The sequence below is a fragment of the Manduca sexta genome, chromosome 9, assembly GCF_014839805.1.
Source record: "Manduca sexta isolate Smith_Timp_Sample1 chromosome 9, JHU_Msex_v1.0, whole genome shotgun sequence".
NCBI lineage: Eukaryota > Metazoa > Arthropoda > Insecta > Lepidoptera > Sphingidae > Manduca > Manduca sexta.
In genome coordinates, this window is record NC_051123.1 from 3,620,130 (window position 1) to 3,646,648 (window position 26,519).

At 35.9% G+C, this 26,519-nt stretch overlaps 1 protein-coding gene across 1 annotated transcript; it reads right to left on the reverse strand.

Annotated features, from left to right (window-relative positions):
• LOC115448088 (very-long-chain 3-oxoacyl-CoA reductase) lies at nucleotides 1–26,519 on the reverse strand. The gene is made up of 6 exons (XM_030175387.2): nucleotides 26,209–26,519; nucleotides 12,145–12,191; nucleotides 7,764–7,839; nucleotides 6,967–7,135; nucleotides 1,957–2,125; nucleotides 1–1,318 (listed from the first exon to the last, which is right to left on the reverse strand). The coding sequence occupies exons 1-6, from the start codon at nucleotides 26,360–26,362 to the stop codon at nucleotides 989–991; spliced, it is 945 nt and encodes a 314-aa protein (XP_030031247.1). The 5' UTR covers nucleotides 26,363–26,519; the 3' UTR covers nucleotides 1–988.

Consider the following 26,519-nt stretch of genomic DNA (forward strand, 5'->3'; position numbering starts at 1 on the left):
TATTGCATACCAAATTTATTAAACCAACTTAATCTAGTACAATCCCATTTTGTAATAACAGTATTTTTGATCAAATGCGAATTACACAGCCCGATGTTAGTTTGCGGTTTTGTGAACAACTTTGTACATTTGATAGTTCGAATGCACCGAGCTCTAGAATCGAATGCTTTTCTAAATCGAATGAAGGAATGAATCGATATTGAGAAATTAAATCAGTAGTAGGCATAGAAATAGGTTAGAAGTAAAGCTATTAACAGATGGTTCGATCAAAAATAGCTCAAGGAATGTAATACCAATTCTTAATACGATTCTTTCGATTATTTTTTTTTTACCTTAAGAAATCAATTTAAATAATCAACTAGAGTTAATTTAGATTATTATAAAGCATTCGATTCAGGAAGCAATTAACTCCGCGCCTCATAAAAATTTTGCCTTAACTAACCAGGGACAAGAAAAAAATCTAATAAATTAAATCAAATTCAAACTTAACTGAACCTTATGGCTCGATTTTTTAAAAGTAGTTATTTTTATGATATCTATTAAAAATTCAAATTAAATTGTGTTTATGAGAAATTTTCATAAGTTTATATATAATTACACCGATCTATTCGAAATTCTATAAATCCCGGATATATTTCATTCCGGATATTATTCCACTACCATTTGTAAAGGCAATTAAATATAAATATGAGTTTATTACATATATTATAACATCTTTGGTGTTATTACTGACTACAGGACATGCGGCTAGTCCGGTGGTACGAAGCGTGAAAGAAGATAAAAGAGGTTACCACGAACTGCTCATTTGTAACAGTATGATCATTGAATTTAAAGTTTAAATGTTTTCCAATTACGTTCAAATTGAGTTGCATTCTGTTTTTCATTTATTTCTTTTCGTTTTTCTCATATTTAAACTTAAATAAATAGAAAAAACACTTAAATACACACTGTTACAAAAATGAGCAACTCACACATAGAAGAGAAATAATTACTGTTTTTTATACTTTTTCATTGCCTTCCTTCGGCTATTCTCCATCGACCTGGTGACCAGCCACACTGCGAAACTGTTCGAGGACTCGTAAATTGTATTCAGGATGTTAACGAAGGCAGAATGCGGAAGGTAGCCAGTGGTGACGGCCGTGGTGCCGACGAGGTTTATAGCAGATTTGACAAAGTCCTTCGCTGTTGGTGCGAAAAACGTGCTTCGTCTGATACCGGACATGTTTGAGCAAACAAAGCCGGGCTGCACGCATTGTATTATAATGCCTTGTTTCGAGTACTCCATTTCAATGCCCTCGGTGAACTTATCTACGTATGCCTGTAAGGATTTTGCGACTTAATTTCGTATTTACAGAGGAAGAAAAAGATAAACAATTTTACTGGTGGTAGGATGTATTTAAATCTGTCCGGATAGCGACCATCGTACACAAGGTGTTAAAACTCGCCAAAGTGGCCCAGGGAAGTGTTCGGCCGACATAATTGTGTCGACTGTCGAAGGGTAATCGTCTCTCGTCAGTCGACATTCTATTGGACCCCACTCTACTTACCATCAGGTGTAGTGGGGTCAATTTTCTGTGCAAGTATAAAAAAAGTGTACAGTAAGGCAGTAGAAAATAATAGTGTTATACTAAAAAAATTCGATGCTTACTGTTTAAACTACTTTATTTCAATTTAAACTAATTGTCCCAGATATATCTTCCTATTTTGGGAATCCAAATATTTCTGAACCTGTATCTCTATCTTGAATAATATCCATTCCAAAACTTACAACTGTATCTCTTCCCTATAAAGCAACACGGGCCACCAGCGAAACGGACCGTGTTGCTCTATGCTCTTCCGATTTCTGAACCTATATCTCTATCTTGAACATTACCTGTCCAAAACTTACAACTGCATCTTCCCTGATATTCTAATCTACACCTTAATCAACCTATGGTTAGGGTTTTAATTCCTTACCTTAGTAGCCGCGTAGACCGTCAACAGCGGGCTAGGAATGACTGATGAAGCCGATCCAATGTTGATCACAACTCCCTTCCCTCGCTTCACCATGCCAGGCAGGATCAGATGTGTCATGTTGGTAACAGAGACTATGTTCGCTCTGATCAATGTAGAGACTGTTTTATCCCTAAAATCAAAATATATTGGATAAATGCAAGGAAAAAGATGCTATATTTATGCTGAGTTCGGTTCAGAATGGGCTGGAAATGCTTATAGACTACAGAATTGTAAGTAGAAAATTCGTCTAAATATGCCAGTTACCACGAAATGAACTCAAACAAAACAGAATATATTATAAAACAATGTCCCTTTTTTAACCGTCTTCAAAAAAAAGGAGGAGGTTATCAATTCGATGTGAATTTTTTTTTTTTGTATGTTTGTTACCTCAGAACTCGCTCATTTATGAACCAATTTGGAAAAAATATTTTTTTATTCTAAAGAATTTCTCTCCAGATTGGTCCCATAAAATTTTTTTCAACATCACTTCGGTAGTTTGGTTTTAAAATTTAAAAACTAGAATAATTACTTATGTCGTCCAATAAAACGAAATCGCGAATTTAGCTTTCCTGTGACGTATTTAGTTATGTTTTTGCATTGAGTTTGGTTGACTGTACTTCTCACATACTTATACATATAGCATAACACCATTTCCCCGTGTCAGGGGTAGGCAGAGGCGTAACATTTCATCGCGATAGTCGTACTGTGTGTGAAACATATCAGTTGTGTTTTTGGGTTGGGTTTAATTGACTCTTCTTCTTACATACATACATATATGTATATAGCATCACACCTTTTCCCCTTTTTAGGGGTAGGCAGAGATGTAACACCACAGCGCGATAGTTATAGTATGATCGAAATATATCAGTTGTGTTTTTGTGTTAGGTTTACTTGAATCTACTTCTTACATACATATATATATATAGCATCACACCTTTTCCCCTTTTCAGTGGTACTCAGAGGTGTAACTCCTCAGCGCGATAGTCGTATCGTGAGCGAAACACAACTATGCCATTGAGACGGTCTATTTTTACTGACACAAAAAAGCAAAAAATAAAAATAATTTTAACAAAAAATTAAACCGCATTCAAAAACCACTCAAAACGAGTCAACAAGTCAGATCGTCACCGGAGATAAACACACCGCTGCAGCACAGCAAATGGAAGCTATTAAGGAAATATTTAAATTTGTGAACTGTACACTACCCAAATTCTTCCCCTGTTACATATAGCTGGTCAAATGTGGGTGTATTACACTCCCTGCCTCGAAAAAAGAGGAAATAAAAAGATGAAACACCATACATGTGCTTGGTATTACAGCTTTCATTGTGTATGTTTGTTAATAGTACACGCAAACCTACTCCTTTTAATTGATTTGAAAGAAATTTAGCTCATAGATGGACTATGCAACAAATATAGCTAACTAACAATTTTAATTAGGCACCGACTCTAAAATTGGTATCCAATATATACTTGTTAGGTGAAATTATTTTTGGTTTTGAGTGGTTTTTGAAGGCGGTTTAATTTTTTGTTAAAATTATTTTTATCTGTCTATCTGTACGTTTTCGATTTTCCCAAAATCTACTGAACGGATATTTATGAAATTTGGTAAAGAGATAGTTTAGGACCCTGAGAAGGTTATACGCTACTTTCTATCCCGGAAAATTATGTAGGGGGACTTTTATCTTAGAAAACTCATTTCAAATGCTAGTACACGTAATAAAGTAAATTTATTATAATTTCTGATGTTACAAATCTTTCAATAAACAATGGAATGTTCAACTTAATAATATTAATAATATGTATTTACACAGGTGGTAAAACTGTAAACAATTTGAGTGCAACGAATAACCACGATAGACACATAAATAATAATGTGACATCATTTTAATTAATCATTGGCTTATTATGCAAATTCGTGTTTTAGATTCATAAAACTCGTGTAGATTTATTACAAGTTCGCGTCCTTTTGGTGGACGAGTAAAGACCTACACACAACAACATCACGCATTTTATCCCCGAAGGGGTATGCAGAGGCGCAACCATGGCACCCACTTTTCGCCAAGTGTGTTCCGTCCCATGATGTGATAGGGGGCGAGCCTATCGCCATATCGGGCACAAATTCCAGACTCCGGGCTGATACTGAGCAGAAAAACCCAAATAGAGTAAAGACCTATTTTGTTAATTATAGTTTTTATAGGTGCACGACAATTTGACTCTACTGATGGTAAATAGAGAGGGGTCCTATAGAAAGTCTACTGACGAGAGATGATTACCCCTCGACAGTCGACATACTTATGCCGGCCTGTTGGAACCGGATATACACAGGCTGATCCCGGAACGCGACACACTTGAGCCACTATGGCGGGTTTTAACACCTTGTGTACGGTGGTCGCTACCGGAGTTAAAATATATCCTACCACCAGCAAAATAATTATACAGACATGATTTTAACTTAAACAACATCAAAACTGTACAACATAAGCATTCAAACTTCTATATAATATAACAACATTAAACGATCAAAGAGACAGAGAGCTGCCAAATTGGGATTTGATGGCTCATTAAAGGGTTGACTCTCGTCCGAGGACCCAAAGGCTTTCAAAATAAATATATAATTGCTCGTAAATGCAGCGTCCCGCGTGTCGGCGCGTGACCGGCCTGTCCGCAGAATTAATACAATCACAGGCCCGCATTATCACTAATGGGCCAGGTCTAATCATGTCATTCGGCTGGACAAATTAACCCGCTATTAAGCAGAGTTGAATAACTTCTTCGTGTTTGCGAGACAATTTTGCTTAATTGCTTTTTAGTGGCAACTGTAGCTTTTGTTTCTTATACCGATGATTTTTTCTTCAATTATAACCTAATTGAGTAGCGTTACGGTACAAAATTATTTGTACCGAAATCATTTTTTCAAAATTTCTTTTTTGAAACTCATACCCTCTTCATTCTCATCTTTACCCTAAACTGATTGAAAAGAGCAACACCAGAGTTTTTTGAGTTTCTTGCCCGTTCTTCTCTGGTGAAAACTGCTTTCCGAACTGGTGGTAGAGTTAATATTGACGGAATCTAAATAATGTATAACATTTTACAGATTCAAATAAATCATTTCATTTCATATAGAATTTACTAACGTTCAAAGTTCCCACAAAACCGCTTATACAAGAACTAAAATACTTAAAATGAAATCCAAAAACACTAATGGACTAAAAAGACAAGTTGAAAAATCAATAACAAATTAAGAAACTTCAAGCAAAACTGAACTAATCCGACACTGAAAGTCACGTCAGCCGTCAAACCAATACGACCCTTTGAACAGAGCTGAATGGATTAGATCAACTGTGGTTAATCCTTTGACTTGAACTCGGATCAAATCATCAGTAAAATGTATTTATAACAGTTAAAGAATTTAAATGTATACTAAATTAAGAATTTGTTAAGCTTCGAATTTCAATAATGAAATCAATTAACTTTTGTGAGATTAACTGGCGTATTGGAAATTGAAAGTATTCCATTAAAGGTTACATTAAATAGAAATTAATATTCGAATTATAATTTGAGGATAAACACTGTGGGAAAACTTAAGAATTTCAAAGATGTACCAATAAATAGTAAACCTCTATTAGATTATTGTTGAAAATTTGAAGCCTTACCTCTTTTATTTCAAAAGGCCTGTGTTCAATAATAATAAAGTATACTTGTATTACATCAATATACCTATTATTTGAAATATCTTTTACATCATCTGCGTCCTTTAATTACAGAAAAACAATTTTAAACAAATCAATTACATACAAGTCTAATCATCACACATATCAGAAAAAATATATCATTGAAAAATCTATTCACCCAGTCAATAGTTCTGAGGTAACAAACATAAGAAGAAAGTTATATTCGAGTTGAAAACCTCCTTCTTTTTTGAAGTCGGTTTAAAAGAAACTATATCCAATTGGAAAAACGCAATAGATAGAACTGGACAGTGGACAACAAGCCAGTGTAACTACTGGACATAATGAGACTTAACACCTCATGTCTAAGAATGGCGAGCGTAATGGAATATCAAAACAATACTTTGTAGTTCAAGGTATTGGCTTGTGTTTCTACTGTTTATCGGTCGTATCGCTTACCACCAGGCGAACGGCAAGCTCGTCTCGTCAATCAAATCAAAAAACAATCACGCAAAATTTTAATATAACACGTAGATACATCACAATTTATAAAACCCATAAATATAACATCAGATGGCTCAAATAATCCGGACTCAATAGACCGTCGATAGTTCGAATAATATTTCAATTCTACGGCACTTATTTCATATGAAGGCGATATCGGAGCACCTGCTCCCATTGGAAATGGCTCTCACGATGCGGTTGCGTTGAACGGGTGCAAAACCAGACGTCGATATTAGCCCGAGACGTCGCGACGCCTATTCAACCGATTGGGTTTTTGACACGGAACGTTTTTGACGATATATTTCCGCTTGGGATTGCTTTTTGTTGAGGAGTTTTGAATTCGAATGTTGTGCGGTAGATTTTATCGTGGGATTTCAAAAATACCAGATGAAAATTGAGCGTATGCAATCAAAAGGCAATGAAGAGGTTTGTTCTAAAAACGTAAATAGATTATGTCTGCTCAATTCAAGGAATATTGGGCCTGCTAATGCCGGCTCTTCTATACTTCCTAAAAGTAGTGACAGTTGATTCGAAATTATGACAAATACAATAGTAATCCTTGGTAAGTGAAAATATTGTTCTTTATAGATCATTTCATTCACGAAGACGCGCCCCACCACCTTTTGAGGGAGGGTGTTACTTTCCCCGACGCTATCCATCGTAGTGTGCGTGTACTCATGCTGTTCACGCACACTCTAAGGGTTTAGGGAAAGAAGTGGGGCGCGTCTTCGTGGATGAAATGATTCACCCTAGAAGGGTGTTGAATATAAGTTACATAATAAGTCATCTATACTCACCATTCTGGAATGTCCAGGAAGTATTCTGGGTAGGAATACGACACTCCCACGTTGTTGACCAACGTGCCGATCTCCAGACCCTCAATTTCCTTGGAAATGTGATCATAGATCTTCGAATCCTCGCTAAAGTCAGCTTGTATTACCTTAGTTGAGACTTTGAAGTCCTTTTCTGTTAAATTCAACGGTGGATAATTTAAAAAATTATTAATACCAGCTTTATATTATAAATGGGTCACTGTTGACCAACCGCCACCTAGACTAGATTCGTCTAGAAAGACATTTAAATCCCCACTAGGCCACCGTGGATTTCAATTTTTATAAAATTGTTGCAAAGTTTTTGATTCTACAAGGTGGTTAACATCAAAAGGTATGGATGATGTCCACGAAAATTATTCTAATGGATATTATTAGACCTTTTATATGTACTTCTGTAATTAAGTGCTCTTATGGTTGCCTTCCACCCAGTATTCAAACTAATATATTCCATCAGTAAAGTACATCTTTCCTTAGTGTTAAGTAGGATAGGGGAAAACATACTGCTGTATCCATAGCTTAGGAAAGTTAATTGAAAAGCCTACAATATGATTGGGTTGGTACTAGCAAATCCGTCTTGCTAACGAATTCCTTCAAAAACAAAAATGACTTTGCCAGAAGTATAAACATTCCTGTCGATACCAAACCCATAACTTCCTTCATTGGTAACAAAATGTTAATCAAATACCATCAGAAATACGACCCTCCACAAGTATTAAATTGCCGTGTTATCTAGTATGAAAATAAAAGTTGAAAGTACTCACCTATTTCCTCCGCCGTTGCCTTTAATTTATCTAATGATCGACTGACTAGAACGATATCACAGCCTCGCGCAGCCAACTAAAACAAAATTGAATCAAGAATCAATATAGTTCAGTTCTGCCATTTAAACTTTAAAAAATCACACAGGTGGATAAATAATATATCGGAGATTATTTCTCAATCGTTCTTATAGAAGTTTGTTTGGAAGGTTCTAGAAAATTATTTGTTAAAATTAAAAAGTTTTAATTTAGTCCGAAAGAATTCATCTGACAATAGAAAAATCAGCCATTAATATTTGTTACTCGATCTTCTAAGTTTGTGAAATCATAGATAGATGGTTCTTCATTAAGTATTGTGATTTGTTCGTTTTCAAACTTCCAAACAAGTTTAGATTTAAATCTTGAAGGCTTCACTTATTACTGCAATATCTAGTTTCCATCCAACTGGACGTATTATCTTTTTAAGATATAAACTTTAAAGGGTTTTACTTACTAAACCATTTCTCAGAACATTTCAGTTTATTAACAATACCTATACAATTGAAATACAAAAAACTAGGTCAAAATACGTAGATATTATGATAAAAATGATTGTCCAAATATATACTGCGCATCAAAAATACCAAATAAATATTAATTTTCGATTTGTAACGTACATTTTTAATGTTCGCATACATTTTATCAGTCCGCTACATCGGAGAAATTAATACACTAATGGACTTGATGTTTGCTTCAAGTTCATACAATATTATCGATACAGCTTTTTGAGATGTGATTACATTTATTTCTGGAACGTGCTATGTTTCATTTAATGGAAAGTAAGTGTACACTGCATTCAAAATATAGGATATATTTAGTTTATCCTTTTAACCTTGAAGAGAAAGGCGAACACAAGTACATAAACAGCTTATTTTCTATACAGCCACGGCAACACTACTCTACTGTATCTGATGGTAAGTGGAGTAGAGTCTCAGATATATAGTAGGTATACAGAATGTTGACTGACGAGAGATGATTACCCCTCATCAATTGACACAATCATGCCGGCCTGTTTGAGACTGAATATACAGAGATTTCGCCCTAAAATCTACTCGATGATGTATTAGGGGTGAGACTATTTCCAAATCGGGCATAAATTTCAATCCAGGGCACGTCAGCCCCCTTAGAATATACGATAAAATACCGCGCGAGCGTCCGTGTCGTCCAACTGTGATTGGTCGAGAGACCAACACGTGACTCACTTGTTCATCTCTTGACAAATCACAATCAGACGACACGGTCGTTCGTTTCGTATTTGATTTATGTCATATTCTAAGTGAGACATATTATTTTTGAAAACGCTCATATCAATTCTAATTGCCCAACTTAGGAGTCAAACCCAGAACCTCACGATTCTCAGCCTACGCACATTGCCACTAGAATCCCTCTTCCTTAGCTACGTCACTGATTCTTCCATTTTACATTCAACGTTTACAAAATTCGTAACCTGCATAATCCCAAAATAAAACACGTTAAACACTACATTATTGGGACTAAAGTCCTTGTAAATACGAATAAAATATAGAAGCTCATAAAAACTAAAAACACATCTATTTAAATTTAAAATATTCTTATTCGTGGTAAGTCTACTTTTATATCTCATACATTCATTTTACATGCGGAGGCTTTGTGTGGACCACGCTAGACGGATGCACGGTCTCTAAAATATTTTTCCACAGACCGAGGGATCTGTAAACCGCACTTATGGCTAAAAACATCGTCGCCGTGGTTGTAAACTTGTATAAGTCGAATGTTTAATATTTAAAGGAAAGTTTTTTAAAAACTTAGTGTTTAGTTGAATTTATGTGTGAATATTAGCAATTTTTGTTGATGTAACCCATTTACCATTGGAATGTTAGCCGGCTTACATGACAGGTACATGCCATTACGCGTGTCGCGGAAAAATAACCTAATTAATATATTTAGCAGGTTATCAATTTGACGTTTTTTATTATTTTTATTTCTTACCTCATTCTTACCTCCTTAGCCATTTATTCAAATCTATCTTTACATGTAGAGCGTGTGTAAAATAAATTAAAAAACAAAAAAAAAAAACATAGTTTTTTTCAGGAACCAAGTTGTGTAGGTAAAACGCGTAAATAATTTTTATTAAGTTATCTATTACTTGTTACGATAACTTTGAGGTTAACAAATAGTTTCATGTTTAAAACAAGCCAACCCTAAACTATAAAGTGGCTTCATCGGTGTCACCGGAATTTCTGTGTATGAGTACTTGTATAACAATGGATATTCATTACATACGTACCTAACCCATATAATACAGGTTTAATGATAGTTGATATCTATAAAATTAGGGCTTGTTTACTATATTATCGTGTTGTTTATTCGGACTAGCTCATTAAAGCCTTTGCATAAGATTACTGGATGATACAATATTTATTATGATAAATTAATAACACATTAGATAAGAGAAGGAACATAAATCCGTTTCTTAAATTTAGTATTTCAATAATATTATTATGTTTTTCTTAAAAATATATTTTTTTTAAATACCAATTCACTTTGGGCAATAGGGCTACATCTACAAGAAATTACTTTAAGTATTTTTAAGAAGTTTACTTGAAAAATTTACATAATAACAAATTTTGCTCTTAATAATTTTATTACAAATTATACGACTTTTTCACGGTCAAATCATACAGCGAACAGATTATGTTAAAATAGTGTCGTCGTGTTTTTAACAAGGAAGAGAATTCGAACCTTGAAATGAGCACATTACCGCCATTGTTTAATTATGCACATTTTAATTTTACACCGTTTTGGACCGAAGATCACGTCCTTACTTAATTTAAATAATATTATAAATTCTTGGAATCTTGCAAATTACTTTTTTCATCATGCGGTCGTCAGTCTGAACTGATAATACGATTCAGTTTATTAATATTATTATTTATTGCTTTGAATGACGAGACGAGCTTGCCGTTCGCCTGATCGTAAGCGATACGACCGCCCATGAACAGTAAAAACACCATCCAAAACCTTAAATTACAAAGTATTGTTTGGTATTCCATTGCGTTTGCCAACCTGAGACACGAGATGTTAAGTCTTATTTTGTCCAGTAGTTATACTGGCTACAATGTTTTTCAAACCGGAAACAAGCAGTGACTACACACTGCTGTTAGGCGGTAGAAATAGACATTGCGGTGGTATCTAGGCGGACTCTCACATATGAGAGACCTACCACCAGTAAAATATAGTATTTAACTTATCAGCTCTTTTTACAACTTATTTGACAAACGATAACAAACTAAGTGTATTTTAGAATATCGCTTGAATTATTAAACCAATCTGCCGACTTTCTTTCAACGACAAAATCCACGATATAATAATTCAATATAAATTTATTAAGAGAATTTTACAGAGAAAATTACATGCGCAAATCTCTTGCTTCTATTACTGACAGGTCACCTTTTCAGACACGTCTAGGTCATCTAAAATGAGCACTCAAGACTCAAGTTCCAGGAATGTTTCATTTCAAATAAGTTTATGTCAAATTATTCAACAAAATAATTGCCATGTAATTATTTCACACTGATAATGTCACTTGAAAGTAAGCACTTCATGCCAATTTATTATTAGAATTATATGATTACCCTATTATGAGCATAATCACCTAATTAGATTATTAGAGAAATGAATGAATCAATTCAATGAATAACCTTTGATATTTCTAGTGATTCGTTGCTTATTATTAAAATTATTTTTATGCTAAGATAGTACTAACCTTCTATTGCATTATTAGCAGTATTAACTTAGACGAAACGTAGGTCTAGAGCCAAAATGTCAGAACATTACCCGATATTTTACAGCGGCATTCACTAGCATATTAGGAATTTGAATACATCGGTCATTTTTTTGATATAATAAAATTGTACTAGGCTGATATCCTGTACATTATAGATATTGAAGGAAATCTAATATGGGCGTCTTTATTAGAAAAACAGAAGCCAAAACATTTTTTTTTTGTTTTTTTTTTTTGTCGGTCTGTATATTTGTACCCGCATCACGTAAAAACCACTGCATTGAATTTAATGCATTTATCATTTATTTATTGCCCGAGGCTAAACTTAAAATATAGGCTCCGTTCTATCTCTGAAAAATATAAAACGGGTAAATTCTCCTGAAGAAACATTCACGCAGGGCGAAAAACGCGAGCAAAAGCTAATATTCTAATATAGCCACTATTCTAAGCGATATGTTCGGTAGTATTACTACCCCTTATATGCAATAGTAACCATTGGACAGTGGACATTGACTTTTAAGATTTTTGTTTTTTTAATAATAATTTAACTTTTATACATAAAACACACAAATCATGACTTACCTCTCTTGCGTATTGCTTTCCGATGCCATCCGTGCATCCGGTGACCACTGCAACAAATGAAAAACACGGTTATATTAGTAATTAATTAATAATGCATTTTTGAATACTGACATTTACCAACAGTATTATTCAAAGGCTATCTTTACCAATGTTATTAGTAAAAAACTACAAATTTTTACACATTACGGTACTTAGAAGATGATTATCACTACATTTTTTTTTAATCGGCAGGACAAGTTGACCCTACTGAACCTGATCGTAGGTGGACTGGGGTCTAATAGAATGTCAAGTGATGGGAATTGCCCCTCGACAGTCGACGTTATTATGCCGGCCTGTTGGAACCGGATTTACACAGGAACGCGACATATTTACACACTATAGCAGATTTTAACACCTTGTGTGCGGTGGTCGCTATCCGGGGGATACGGGATGGAACCGGATTTACACAGGAACGCGACATACTTACACACTATGGCAGATTTTAACACCTTGTGTGCGGTGGTCGCTATCCGGGGGATACGGGATGGAACCGGATTTACACAGGAACGCGACATACTTACACACTATGGCAGATTTTAACACCTTGTGTGCGGTGGTCGCTATCCGGGGGATACGGGATGGAACCGGATTTACACAGGAACGCGACATACTTACACACTATGGCAGATTTTAACACCTTGTGTGCGGTGGTCGCTATCCGGGGGATACGGGATGGAACCGGATTTACACAGGAACGCGACATACTTACACACTATGGCAGATTTTAACACCTTGTGTACGGTGGTCGCTATCCGGGGGATACGGGATGGAACCGGATTTATACAGGAACGCGACATAGTTACAAACTATGGCAGATTTTAACACCTTGTGTGCGGTGGTCGCTATCCGGGGGATATAAAATATATCCTACCACCATTTAAGCCGGTATATCCAGACTTATTTTCACTATGAGACCTACCAAACGTATAACTCCAAAATACCCACATTTCTACTCAACGACAAACCATCCCTCGGCTTGAACATCATTAATATTATGCACCGAATTAAAGTAGGTCACGGAAAAAAATCTAAATATAATAATGGTTAAAATGCAAAACATTCTAAAGTCCGCACAACTATTATGCATTGAACAACTGTGATATTCATATTCAGACGACCCAGATGCGTCGTGCAAATGTGAAACATTTTATCCACCTTAAAAGGAACGCAACATTTTATTTCTAAAAGATTAAGTAATTACCACTGCGGGGTTTTTATATGCGGGAACGTCAAAATGACCTCTCAGCCTCGACTTTGTGGCATGCATTTTATGTAGTAATTTTGCTTCTGTCTACCCCTTTGGAGATAGGCGTGTGTGTATAAATAGTCATCAAGAACCTCAAGTCCTCCCCGTGACCATGAAGGCTGCAAAGTCTTCGAAACTTCGGGAGATTTTTTTTTTTTAAAACCGCGATAAATTTCGTAAAATAGTTTAATTTAAATTTCTAACATTCGCGTAAACTGAAGAAATCATTAGTCATCAAGAAGTTGGATATAGTCCATAGTCCATGTAAAGTATGATAAGTAATCATCACAAGATATACTTAGCGTCAAGATATCGCAATATCCATGCAGCCTGACGGCAGCAAATATTTTGCATTCGTGTTAAGCTCGAGCAACATCGCATATTCGCAGTTTCAACAATTTATGTACGACTCGGCTGTAATTTGCATAATTTGCAATTGATACTGTTGACTAAAGACTGGAAGGTAAGCGTTCTGCTAGCTATGTATACATCTTGATCGTTGTTCGAAGAGCATAAACCGAGAATACATAAACTCCAGCTCTGTTAGGAAAATCTAGAAGTTAATTAATATTAGATAAAGGAGAGTTTCGAATGGCTAACCTTATCGTTAATGATTACCATCCTCCACAATTACAATACTAGAGGAAACAATACCAAAATATTGAAGAAAACATTCGAAACAGAAAAATAGGATTAAGAGTGCAGAACAGTTCCAGAACCTTGTAATTTTTTTATATTCAGTATCCAGTGGGATCTGATGGTATTTAAAAGCAAATAGTGATGCTCCTACGTGAAGTATACCACCAGGCGAGCAGACAGCTCGTCTCGCCGTTCATTTGTATAAACCGGTCTAGATAGAAATCCAGCTCTAACACTTTCGAACTCCATCGAGATCCTAGTAAGCGTGTTAGTTTAACAATACTTTCACGGCAAAAACCTGTAGTACTACTGAGTACGTTGCAAAACCGGCTTTATGTATTTGATAATAACCGTTGGAACTCCTTGAACTTGTCCGCGGTGGAGGTGAAAGTCGCGTGCGAGTCGGGCCTTGAGATCTGGCTTTGAATAACAAACTTCGAGGTGCCAATGGTATTTTTAATTTATGTTTACTTTTGCCCACATCCTTCGTCTAGAACTTATAAATAGGACCTAGTGTCCTAGATTTGTTTTCAGGATCGATGTAAATAATTTTAACAGATTTTTTTTTTCAATTTTTTTTTTTGTTGACGCCGTTCAAGCCACTTGACATTATATTTATGTTTCACCGCGCTTTACACCAAGTGCAGCTATCATCATTATCATTAGCCGCAAGATGTCCATCGCTGAACTTGAGCCTCCATTAAAGATTTCCAGACCGACCTATTTTAAGTGACCTCCATTAGCGACCAGGTGCATTGAAGTCACAAAACCAGCATCATCACTATCTTTTAGTAGGCTAATCATTTGTACTATGGATAAAATAAGAATATTCAACCTAAAGCAATTCATAATGCGGTTTCATCCGGAGAAGGACGGCCCTATGGTATTCCAAGCGCCACTAAGGCCAACTAGAAGACCTGTTACTATCTTACTTCTTAATCCACGGCCAGTTAAAATTTCATAGCGGTACTATGCTCTCATGGGACAAAATGGAATTTCAATCATATATTTGAAATAGATGGCGCTGGCGTCTTAATAGTGGCGATATGAATTCCTACAATGTTTTGGGAACTCTGGCAAGGAAAGTCTTTTACAAGCGCGAAGTCGCGAGCAACACCTAGTTTAACATGTTTAGATACAGTAATAATAATATTTTATGGACTTCAATAGATCAAAGACCAGAATACAATTTTATAACTGCTGCCAATTGTTGCATTACTTAAACAAGGTTGCTTGTTAGCTTACAATGTTAGGGTCATGATCAACTTGGTTTAGTTACATTGTACCTGTATCTTGAAGGTCGTTAAGATATAAGGTGAAAAGACGAGAGGAACATAGTGATATATACATACTAAGTGTATTTAGATAGTATCTTCATCTATAGACTGGTTTTTAAGAACGTAAATTGGTGTAGATACAGAAGAGATTTTTCATAAGTTAAATAAATCAATTTATTCGTCACGTACGAACGTAGTTGCACATATGACAAGTCAAGATTTGATAATAATAAATTATTTATTACCATTAAAATTACTTATATCAATACAAACAAACCACAATGTTTGGAAAAAAGGACTGGCAGGTAAGAGGACAAAAAAACAATATTTTTAAACAAATTACCGTCAAGGACACGTCACGATAATTATGGGTAAGGACGATGACGACGAAGCCTTAACTGATAAAACACTCTTCTGGGATCCTGGGTTCAAGTCTCGGGTGGGGCAGTGATATTGGGTTTTTTGCTCAGCATTAGCCAGGAGTATGGAAATTGTGCCTGATATGCCAGTAGGCTCGCCCCCTGTGACATTGTAGGATGGCACGCACTTGGACTTGTAGGGTATAAGTGGGTGCCTTGGGTGCACCTTTTCCTATCCCTTCGGGTATAAATAAAGGCGTACTGAGTTAAGTGATATTGACTTTCACTTCGAAACCGGAGAAAACATTATCTTAAGTCTCATAATAGCCAGTGCTTTCATTGTATTCTAAAACCCTTAAACCTCAATAGCCTAACTGTTTGACGAAAACATTCTCCTTTTGCAAGACCTGAAGTACGCACATTATAAATGTCTATTATAAAAGTTCATAAAATTTATTTCGCCCAAATTACTCGCCATAATTTAAACTTAACGTTGTGAAGTAATAATTAAAGGGCCTGTAAAGTCGCTAATGAAATTCTTTAAGAGTTTTTACACCTTATTATAATCGTTAAAGTGGACAAGTGGCTGAGTTATTATTTTCGGATGGTAATATTAAAATTCTAAGTATGTTACTGCTATGGAAATGATATCTTATGGAATGGTGATACTAGAGAAAGAGTGGGAATACCTAAAGCAAGACATGCTAATGACATTCTTTTTGATGATACCTTTGTTTCCTTAATTGTCAATGATTGTGACAAAGGTATGATTAAATAGGAAAATAATTAAAAATATAAAATTAAATCCCAAACAATAATTACTAAATATAAAAGTATTACAACAAACCTATTAATCCAAATAGGCTGCAACAGTTGAAATACGAAAGATCCAATAATAAACCTGTACAAAAAAGTTAAACTTAAATCGATAACCGATAACAGAGAGCCGTTTGGATTCAATAAAATTTCCAATCACCCATTTCATAGAAAATTGTCCCGCTCGCAAAATTGCTTCCTTCATTAACTTCAAAGAAATGTTTATTGAGAAATTATGTCGGATTCTTACCTAATTACAGGATACGTTATTGTCTAATGGTCTTGTGTAACATTACCATTGAAACTTGCATGACCCGTGTAATTACAAATACTTGCAATTGTAATTAAGGGTAAAACGGGACCGCTTAAGGAAACTGGTAAATTTTAGGTTAAGATTATAATAGTATTCTATTCCATATATTTGATGTACTCAGATGTTAAAATGTTCGGATGGAATGTGTTAGTATAAGGTGGAGAAGAAATAACAGGAACATGAATTAAATGGTATGGAAAGTGTCATAAATACCTTTAGGATAGAAAAGAAAAAAGTTATGCCGATTTACTACATTAGATAAGACAACTATTATATCATAGTAAAAAGCCATGTACAGTGAGTCGTCCCTATAAGTCGCGTTTTGGAGTCAATAGGTATACATCGAGTGTACGGTGCGTATAGTATCTTTATGACAGAATGATATTGTTTGTGAGAATGAGAGAAAGTCCTTTTTTGATAGAAAATTGGTATATTGAAATACTTTAATACAATGATAATGAGTACGCGCGGAATGATTGATGAAGAATGCGAACTGAGTGGACAATATTATGATACTATGATAATTCAAACGGCGTAAAATGCTGATGATACAATTTGTACGTGCTTGCCCGTACATCCAGTAAGACATGTAAATTTGACGTAATCTACTTTATAAAAAATAATTACACGCGTACTAATGGACTTTATTTTATTAACTGTTGTGCACCCTAATTATGCATAATAGACACTTAACTATTGTGTGGCGAGTGATAAGATATTTGCTATCACTTAGTAAGTTAAATGTATCTAAAGCAAACGAACACTTAGGGCCTGTTCCACAAGCTTCAAGTGAATCTAATTCGACACTGCCTGTTCCACAAGCTTCAAGTGAATCTAATTCGACACTTATTGTATTAAACAGCTCGTGAATCATAGAAGGATCTTGTTGAAGCCTTTGCCAAACATTGGGATAATATAGGCTAGTACAATATAATACAAAGTGAGCAAAGCTTCTTTTCAATTATTCACCTGCCTCCGTCCTCTCTACACCACCCCAAGGTTAACTGGGAGAGTAGTCCGCCTGTATACCATGAGTACAAAGTGTTAATAAATAAAAAGATAAATAAAGCCGAACTTAATACCAAAGGCATTCTTTACCAATCAACCCGGGGTGATACAGAAACAAAAACGGCAAACTTTTACTTCTATATTGTCATAATGGATACAATATAACTAAGGACTACAAACCCTCCAAACCACAAGAGAGAAAGCATCGGGACACGTAAAGGCAAATCCATTCTAGTTTCGAAGCACGTACTAAAACAAGTATATCAAAACCGTATATTTGTTAACAAAGCGAATGCGCACTTAATAATAATTATAGAAAACTTCGTTGCCATTGTTAATAAGTTAATAGATACAGTAAAAGCACCTTTACAGCTCTAAAGACATAAAACACACCCGAGAGACTGAAAGTTTTCTAGTGTAAATAAACTACAAGTTAAGAACGCAGGTCCAAGTTTCCAAGGAAAACGTTACATTTCTTCGTTTCAACTATTCCTAACGTTCGCTACGGGGTATTCGGAGTTGGCCGAGTTCCTGGCCGTCGTCGTTTGTTCAAATTTTTAACACAATTCCCACTTCATTTGTAAATAACTTTGGAAACGTTTTGGGTTTGGACATGTAGATAATGCAAATTCGTGTGTGAATTGAATTTTGTAGTTATCGCTTTGCTTGTTACTATTATATCTGGTATGAAGTTATCACTAACGGCTAAGAGTGCTCCGACAATATCTGGCTTGGCTGTAAAGGCACAGTTTGTATTTTTTTTATATACACAAGAACAGCAAACTAACCAGAATGCACTGGTGGTAAGTGGAGTGGGTTCCAATAGAACGTCGACTGACGAGAGATGATTACACCTAGCTAGTCGACTCAATTATACCAAACCGATTAAACCAGATACACACAGGCTGATTCCACGCGTTATACTTCTGTGGCGAGTTTTATACCTTAGGTATGATGGTCGATATCCGGATGAATACAAATATCCTACCACTAACAAATTAGATGTTTGGAACTTTGTTGAAGGTAACACAGAAACCATTTATTGGTTTTGAGTTTAAACTGACGCCAAAATAGAATATTTGGTATTAATAAATAAATAATGTAAATATTACCTCTTTTATACAGTGGAAGATTTGAAAGATTTTTCACTAAGGCAATTTAAATAATCGTACTTTAATTTATTGTACTTTTAGGGCCTGTTTTATAAGTTTCAAGTCAATTTTATTTCACAGTTATGTTATAAAACAGCTTATGTAGATGCATTGCATTGGCAATTAACATCTTCGTGAGATGATTAAGTAGCGTTCGTAGAAGATTCGAGGTACGATATACAGCTACGCTGGTGACTTATCAGACCGATTCTAGCCCGATTATGTAGATAGTATGAGTATTATTAGCATTTATTCGGGAGCATAGATTAGAGTGCGACTTTTGTATTTAGTCAGCTTATACATTTATATGACTAGTAACATTTAATTAGAAATTGTGAAATAGACCCTTGCGAAAAAACTTACTCAGAACTTTTGAAGAAATATATGATAAATAACTTTATAACATAAGGTTTAGGGCTGATTATTCAATCATCGGATATAACTTATTCAAAAAAGTACAAGACAAATTAATTACAAACGACAGTTGTATGTAAATAGTTATATTAGCTTAGTCTTATTACTTACTTAGATTTCCAAGTATCAAGGGCAGCAGTTTTTCATTTATACAATCATCGCCATTTTTGTTTAAAAGGACAGCGCGTACGTGGATTTGACGTTGGTGTAACGAACCGCCCTGTGGAATGGGGGCGTTTGGAGAATTCCACCACGGTATCCCCTGCCTGTCGTAAGAGGCGACTAATAGGGGCCACGAAGGGGGTCGTCGGCGGGCAGCAGGGGGCTGTCCGCCCTAGTACATTTTTGTGCATTTTGCACATTTTTCGGTTGACCCCCGGGATGGACAGCAGTGTGTTGTTGGCCTCATACTGCCGTAGACGCCGAGGGCGTCCTTTGGTGCGTGGGGGCTTCTGAGCCCCCCCCCTCCAATAGGAGACGGGCCGCAAGGCGGCACCGCGCAGGGACGGCTGCGGTCGTAGACTTAGACACTACAACGTCAGAGGAAGCCCGCAGCCGTCCCAAATGCGCCGAAGAGGGCCACCGCGGAGTTTTAGCTGGTAGGCCGTGCGTAGGTTAAGTTGTACATATGGTTAGGGACTCGGCCCGGCGGTCGCTCGAAGGTCACCATCAAATCCGGGCGGCTCAACGTCGGGCCGTAAGGCACGGTTACCCCAGCATAACCGCTCAGTCGCCCCCCGCGAAGGCTGGGCGGTAGTAATAAGGTACTTTCTCCGCGAAACCAAAAAAAAAAAAGTTGGTGTAGCGAACCATTCCCTGACCAACCTTGGATATTTTTATTAACCTTAAACGCTATTGGATTTACATTTTTTTTAAATATTACTTGCGTCATAGCGAATATTAATTCCTTAAATATAAAGTAATCCTTGCAAATAATTCTGTTCTAAACTAGTTTTACAACTAGTAACTAACTAACTCGATTCGTGACTAATTTCAAGGTGGTCATATCTAAGTTCTGTGTTACTTAATTAACTATTTTATAGCCAGCTAGCTATGATATAGTTTTCAAGGACAGTTAAGAAGCTAGGTATAGTGCAGGGTGAGAAAAAAATCGACGCACTATGTATCCCTAGCTGTACCTACTCCTTCATATTCTATAGCAGATATGAGCAGAACATAGTCACTAGCATATTTCCCAACCTTCCTTGATAATGAATGACCAGCATCACTAATAAACAATATAAAAACCTAAGATGTTTATATTACATAGATACGTTGTCCGAGCTCAATACTGGGGCCTTATTCTCTATCCCGCACGTTATTTTGACAGTGCGTAACAAGCACGTAACACAACGCATCATGTTTAGGACTATAGAAATTTGGCTTACAGAATACCATTCCACGCACATTTCTCGAAGATAACATGACACGGCCGCGTTACGCGTTTACACTACCATACAGAATAAGGGCCCTAGCAAGACGAAAGTAAGGTAATTGCCCGACTTAACAGCCAATGAGCGTGCGACACTAACGTTGTTACGTAACTGTCGATGTATATATATCCTTTTCTAACGAATGTGTGCTGCATCTTGTTATTCCTTCTTCGAGCCAATTTGCAATTATATGTACAGGTACGTGAATATAGCAAATAATGCGCCGTTTTTATGTGCCACTTTGTTAGTGTATGACGTGTCTATTTGCAAAACGTCATTGATAAAAACAATGTTTCATTTAATTTAGACACCGATTTCAATAAAGAACTTAAGTTGGAAAGAATAAATAAATAAATACATTGTGTTTTAATAATTTCTTATTAAAGGCAATATTTTTCAATCGTTAAATAATATTTAACCCTCGAATAAACTATAACGTGATTATATATTAAAGTGAGATAAACAACTTTTTACATGCAACTGTCGTTTTAATGCGTTTGTTTTGTACTTTTTTGAATAAATTATATCCGATGATTGAAACATCAGCCCTAAACCTTATATTATAAAGTTATTTCTTCTTATTTTCCATTACGTAGCAGCAAGTTATATTTGTTATTCAAAACTCGATTTGCGACCTTACTGACGCAAAAGCAATATCTGCGGGAAACTATAGTGACCTACATGAATATTGATTTATTTTATAAGGATATACAAAACTATATTAAAAGCGGTAGTGTTTATGACTTTAAATTTGGCTTACGGCCTTGTAGACGGCTATCGGATACAACATAGATATCAGTAGCTAAGCGTCCATACAACCAGATTCCTACCGGCTTCCCTTTTAGATTTATATACGTTTGACTTAGTTTTTTTTTTATGTTATGCAATCTGTGATATGTCAACTAAGGCAATCTTTTTTATCTCGGGTTACCTTTTGAAAAATTTCACCCTTCGCCACTATTAGATATACGCATTTGATTCTCAATATATGATAATATCACCTCTACTTGTCCAACTTCTGCTCTAAGGTCTTTGGTTCAAATCCCGAGTCGTGTTAAGTTATATCAGTTTTTTTCGTCAGCATCAGCCCCGGTCACATCATGGGTCGGAATACACACGGCAAAATTGGGTGCATTGGTAACTTCAAAGATAAAAGACGTGTCTAGCAACATTCGTATTTATCGACTTGTTCCTACGAATCGCGTTCCAGAGAGCGGTTTGAATAAAACTTTTTTTTTTTATAAATCTGTCAACAAATTACAAATAATCTTTCACTGACAATATACTGCATTATCCCTAGCTACCTTTGTATTTATCGGCGTGTACCCACGAATCGCGTTCCGGAGAACGGTTTCAGTAAAACTTTTTTTTTTATAAAAACTCAACGAGTTGCCAAAATTGTTTTACTTACAATATGCTACATTATGACTGAGTGAGCTCATTCTTTTTCCTGTAATATTGAGGTATTTATACGACTGCCATTCTGACGTTCTGGATGCGAATTCCTGGTCGAAGCGATATCGTGTTTACTACTTAGTATCGGTTTAAGTCTGGAATTTGTCACCTATAGGGCAATATAATCTATGACCTCATGGGATGGAATACACATGGTGAAAAGTAGGTGCCCTGGTTGCATTCTTGCCTATCCTAATGGGTATTAAGTGTTTTTTTAATGCTTTTGAATGACGTGACGAGCTTCCCTTCGCTTGATGGTAAGCGATACGGCCGCCCATAAACAGTAGAAACACCATTCAACACCTTGAATTACAAAGTATTGTTTGGTTTCCTTAGACATGAGACGTTAAGTCTTATTATGTCCAGTAGTTACACTGGCTACAATGTCCTTCAAACCAGAACACAACAGTGACTACACACTGCTGGCAGCAGAAATATACATTGCCGTGGTACCTACTCAGACAGACTCTCTCATAAGAGGGACCTATCACCAGTAAAGTGTAAGTATGGCATGTTTCTGTGATATTTTATATAGTCGGAGCTGCTAGCCGCATCTAGTAAATCCTCTTCATCGTATGTAGAGGTGAAGGGGTTATGAACCTTAACCGTTTGGTATAAAAGGATAAAATCGATTAAAAAGTAAGCAATAACCTTATTAGTGTGATATTTATTTGTTACTAGCTGACCCGACAGACGTTGTGCCGTATTAACTATAAAGCAGCGCGCATTCTGTCAATCGCTGACAGTTATTTCAAACAATTCACAGTTATATAAAATTAATACTTTCGTTAAGTTTTTTTAAATTTTCTAATTTTCCGCGAAATTTTTATTTTTTTTTTCTTTCATAAGAACCTTCTGACAATAACAATCACAACAAATAAAAAATAGTGAAATCTGTCCAGCCGTTCACGCGTGATGGCGTGACCAAGGGAAATAGGGATTCATTTTTATATATATAGATTTTACACATTCGAAGCTGCTACTAGTAACTGTCGTCTTTATCGCATGTAGAGGTAAACGGGTTATGAACCTTAACCTTTTGGTATGAAAGGATAAAATCGATTAAAAAGTAAACAATATATTAAAATAAATATAAGGCCATGACATTTGCCCGAAACTGTATCTTTGGACTTCCCAAGAAAATTAACGTGGTGTTATATTTAATACCAATGCCTAATCTATACTACTATATAAAGCTGAAGAGTTTGTTTGTTTGTTTGAACGCGCTAATCTCAGGAACTACCGGTTCAATTTGAAAAAATATTTTTGTTTTGGATAGCCCTTTGTTCGTTGAGTGCTATAGGCTATATATCATCAAGCTATACCCAATAGGAGCGGAGCACTAACGGCTAATCTCAGGAACTACCGGTTCGAACTGTAAAAATATTTCTGTGTTGAAAAGACTTTTGTTTGTGGAGTGCTATAGGCTATATATCATCGCGCTATACCCAATAGGAGCGGAGCAGTAAAAGCTAATCTCAGGAACTACTGATTCGAACTGAAAAATTATTTTTGCGTTGGATAGCCCTTTATTCGTGGAGTGCTATAGGATATATATCATCACGCTATACCCAATAGGAGCGGAGCAGTAATGGCTAATCTCAGGAACTACCGATTCGAACTGAAAAAATATTTTTATGTTGAATAGCCCCTTGTTCCTGGAGTGCTGCAGTACTGGCCTTTGTTTACCGTTTTGGCCGCGTAAAGCACATTCCGGAATGTTTAACTTAAAGGTTTTAGCGTGTTTATTTAATAGTAATAAGTACATATTTCTCTATAATACATCTTTGAGAATAAATGGATCTATGTATATGAATTAAAGGCGGTTTTTAAAAAGGTTATGGAATTTATTGAACCTGCTTCTAAAAAACTAATATATCTTAAAATAAAAGTAGCCTATGTCCTTCCCAGCGTCCCTATTTATCTCCATACAAAATCACATCAAAATTCGTTCAACATTTTTTGAGTTTATCGCGTTCAAACGCGGCGGGGACTTTGTCAATATGTGCGTATTATTCAAAAACAAATTTACAACTTAAACAACAACTACAAAGTCAATAACTTTATGTTTGTCCTTACAATAAGTTTTATTGGTCAATATAAACGTGTTAATAATATAGGTATACATTGTTATTTATATAGCACATGATAATCACCTTCTCAATATATGATAATAAGCATTTATAAACTCAAACATACACAATGATTTCTTATGTCTACGCGAATGTTAGACATTAAAATTAAACTACTTTTCCGATTTTATCGCGGTTTTTTATATTTTAGTTTTCTTCCGACGTTTCGAAGACTTTGCAGCCTTCATTGTAACTTTGACTTTACGGATGAACAACACCTCAGTCCCCCCCGTAACCATGAAGGCTGCAATTTCTTCGAATACACCGGGAAAAACTAAAATATAAAAAACCGCGCCATAATCCGAAAAGTAGTTTAATTTTAATGTCAAACATACATCACGCTTTTAACCATAAGGGGGTGGGCAGGGACGTAAAAGGAGCACCCACTTTTCGCCATGCGTTTCCGTCCCATGGTATGACAGAAAGAGGAACTTGCTATATCGGGCACAAATTCCAGACTCTGGGCTGATGCTTAGCCGAAAAATCCAATATCACTGCCCGACAGAGGATTCGATCCGGGGACCCCAGTGATGATCGTGGCGCGCATGGTATACAACTATGCCATCGAGGCAGTCATGAGTATTTTATGATTGTTATAATTAATACATAACATCACGCATTTATCCCCGAAGGGGTATGCAGAGGCGCAACTAGGGCACCCACTTATCGCCAAGTATGTTCCGTCCCATGATGTGATAGAGGGCGAGCCTATCGCCATATCGGGCACAAATTCCAGACTCCGGGCTGATACTGAGCAGAAAAACCCAAATATCACTTTGCCCAACCCGGGATTCGAACCCAGGACCTCAGAGCGCTATTGTACCGGTCATGCAATACAACTACGAGGCAGTCAAGTCAGTTATAATTAATAATAGGTAGGTATATGTATCACACCACGCAACTAAGACAAAATTAGACATGAAATAAATGAGATCTACATTTTGAGGAAGTAGTTTTTTAAAATAATTGTTGCATTATTGTTTATTATTTTTTTAATGCATAGTCAAGCACATTAGCTGACTCAGTTGCACGTTATAACTTATTTTGGCAAATAATGCAAATTTTATTTGATTTCGTATTCAACCTAATACTCACGGTTAAAGTCCAATGCATTTTACTACTTTTATATTCCAAATAAGGATAACAATTCTACTTATTTACCAAGCAATGTAATAAATATTTTTCGATAAAATTCTGTTGAATAGTATCAGAAATAAAGTTTGGCTTTTTTTAATATTCATTGAATTAGTCTCCCTTGGATATCCAAAAATCCTTTAGGAACGTACTTTGCAGACAGACCCGTAGGCAAACATAAGTCTAGATAAAACATCGTCTGATAGGGGCATGACCTCTAGCAAAACAGTCTATGGTTACAAAAACATTAAAGCAATGACCTTAATATTAAGCAAAAAACGTATAAATGGTTTAACACCGAGCGTCTGAGTAGGAAATAGGTCAACTACTGAGTTATCAAGTGATGAATCATGTATTACTGTAAACTATCGATCAATCCACCATTTTGAAAACAAACTCTTTAGACCGGTAACCTAACACAAAAATTTGATTCCTTTGCTTTAAAAAAAAATGAGTATGCTGTTTATTACAATATCCACGAATACAAAACAAATTTGAATATGGAACGAGTGCATGACATCGCAAAGGCCATGGAAGTGCGGCGGCGGCCGCAACTCGCAAGTCAACGACATTATAAATATTATAAGGAAGTATGACTTTCCCTTTTACAACGCGAAGAGAAAGCAAAGAAACAAAAAATATACTCACATGCCCATTTCCCTTTTAGCTTGTAGTCAACTTTGTTCAACGCTGGGCCAATAACAAAATTATACACCACACTTAATACATTTTTCACTATATATAGAAGCAAAAACCCGACAAATATAAGCCCGACTTTCTCTAAAGGCGATAATTGTGCCATTTTTTTACAAAAATACAATTAAAATAAATTATTTAATAGGTTATGTGGAGGACCGTACGTCACCGATCGTCAACTAAGCGCATGCGTACTAAACGCTGGAAGAAAGTTGCCATGCGCAGAGAATGAGCGATTGATACGAACGGGAGTGAACGAAGAG

Excerpts from the sequence above, each read along its gene's own strand:
- LOC115448088 (XM_030175387.2), bottom strand. The coding sequence starts at position 26,362 with ATGGCACAATTATCGCCTTTAGAGAAAGTCGGGCTTATATTTGTCGGG. Across the intron at positions 12,192-26,208 it reads GCTAAAAGGGAAATGGGCAT|TGGTCACCGGATGCACGGAT; the intron begins GTGAGTATATTT and ends CATTTGTTGCAG. Across the intron at positions 2,126-6,966 it reads TTCCTGGACATTCCAGAATG|GGATAAAACAGTCTCTACAT; the intron begins GTGAGTATAGAT and ends TTTTGATTTTAG.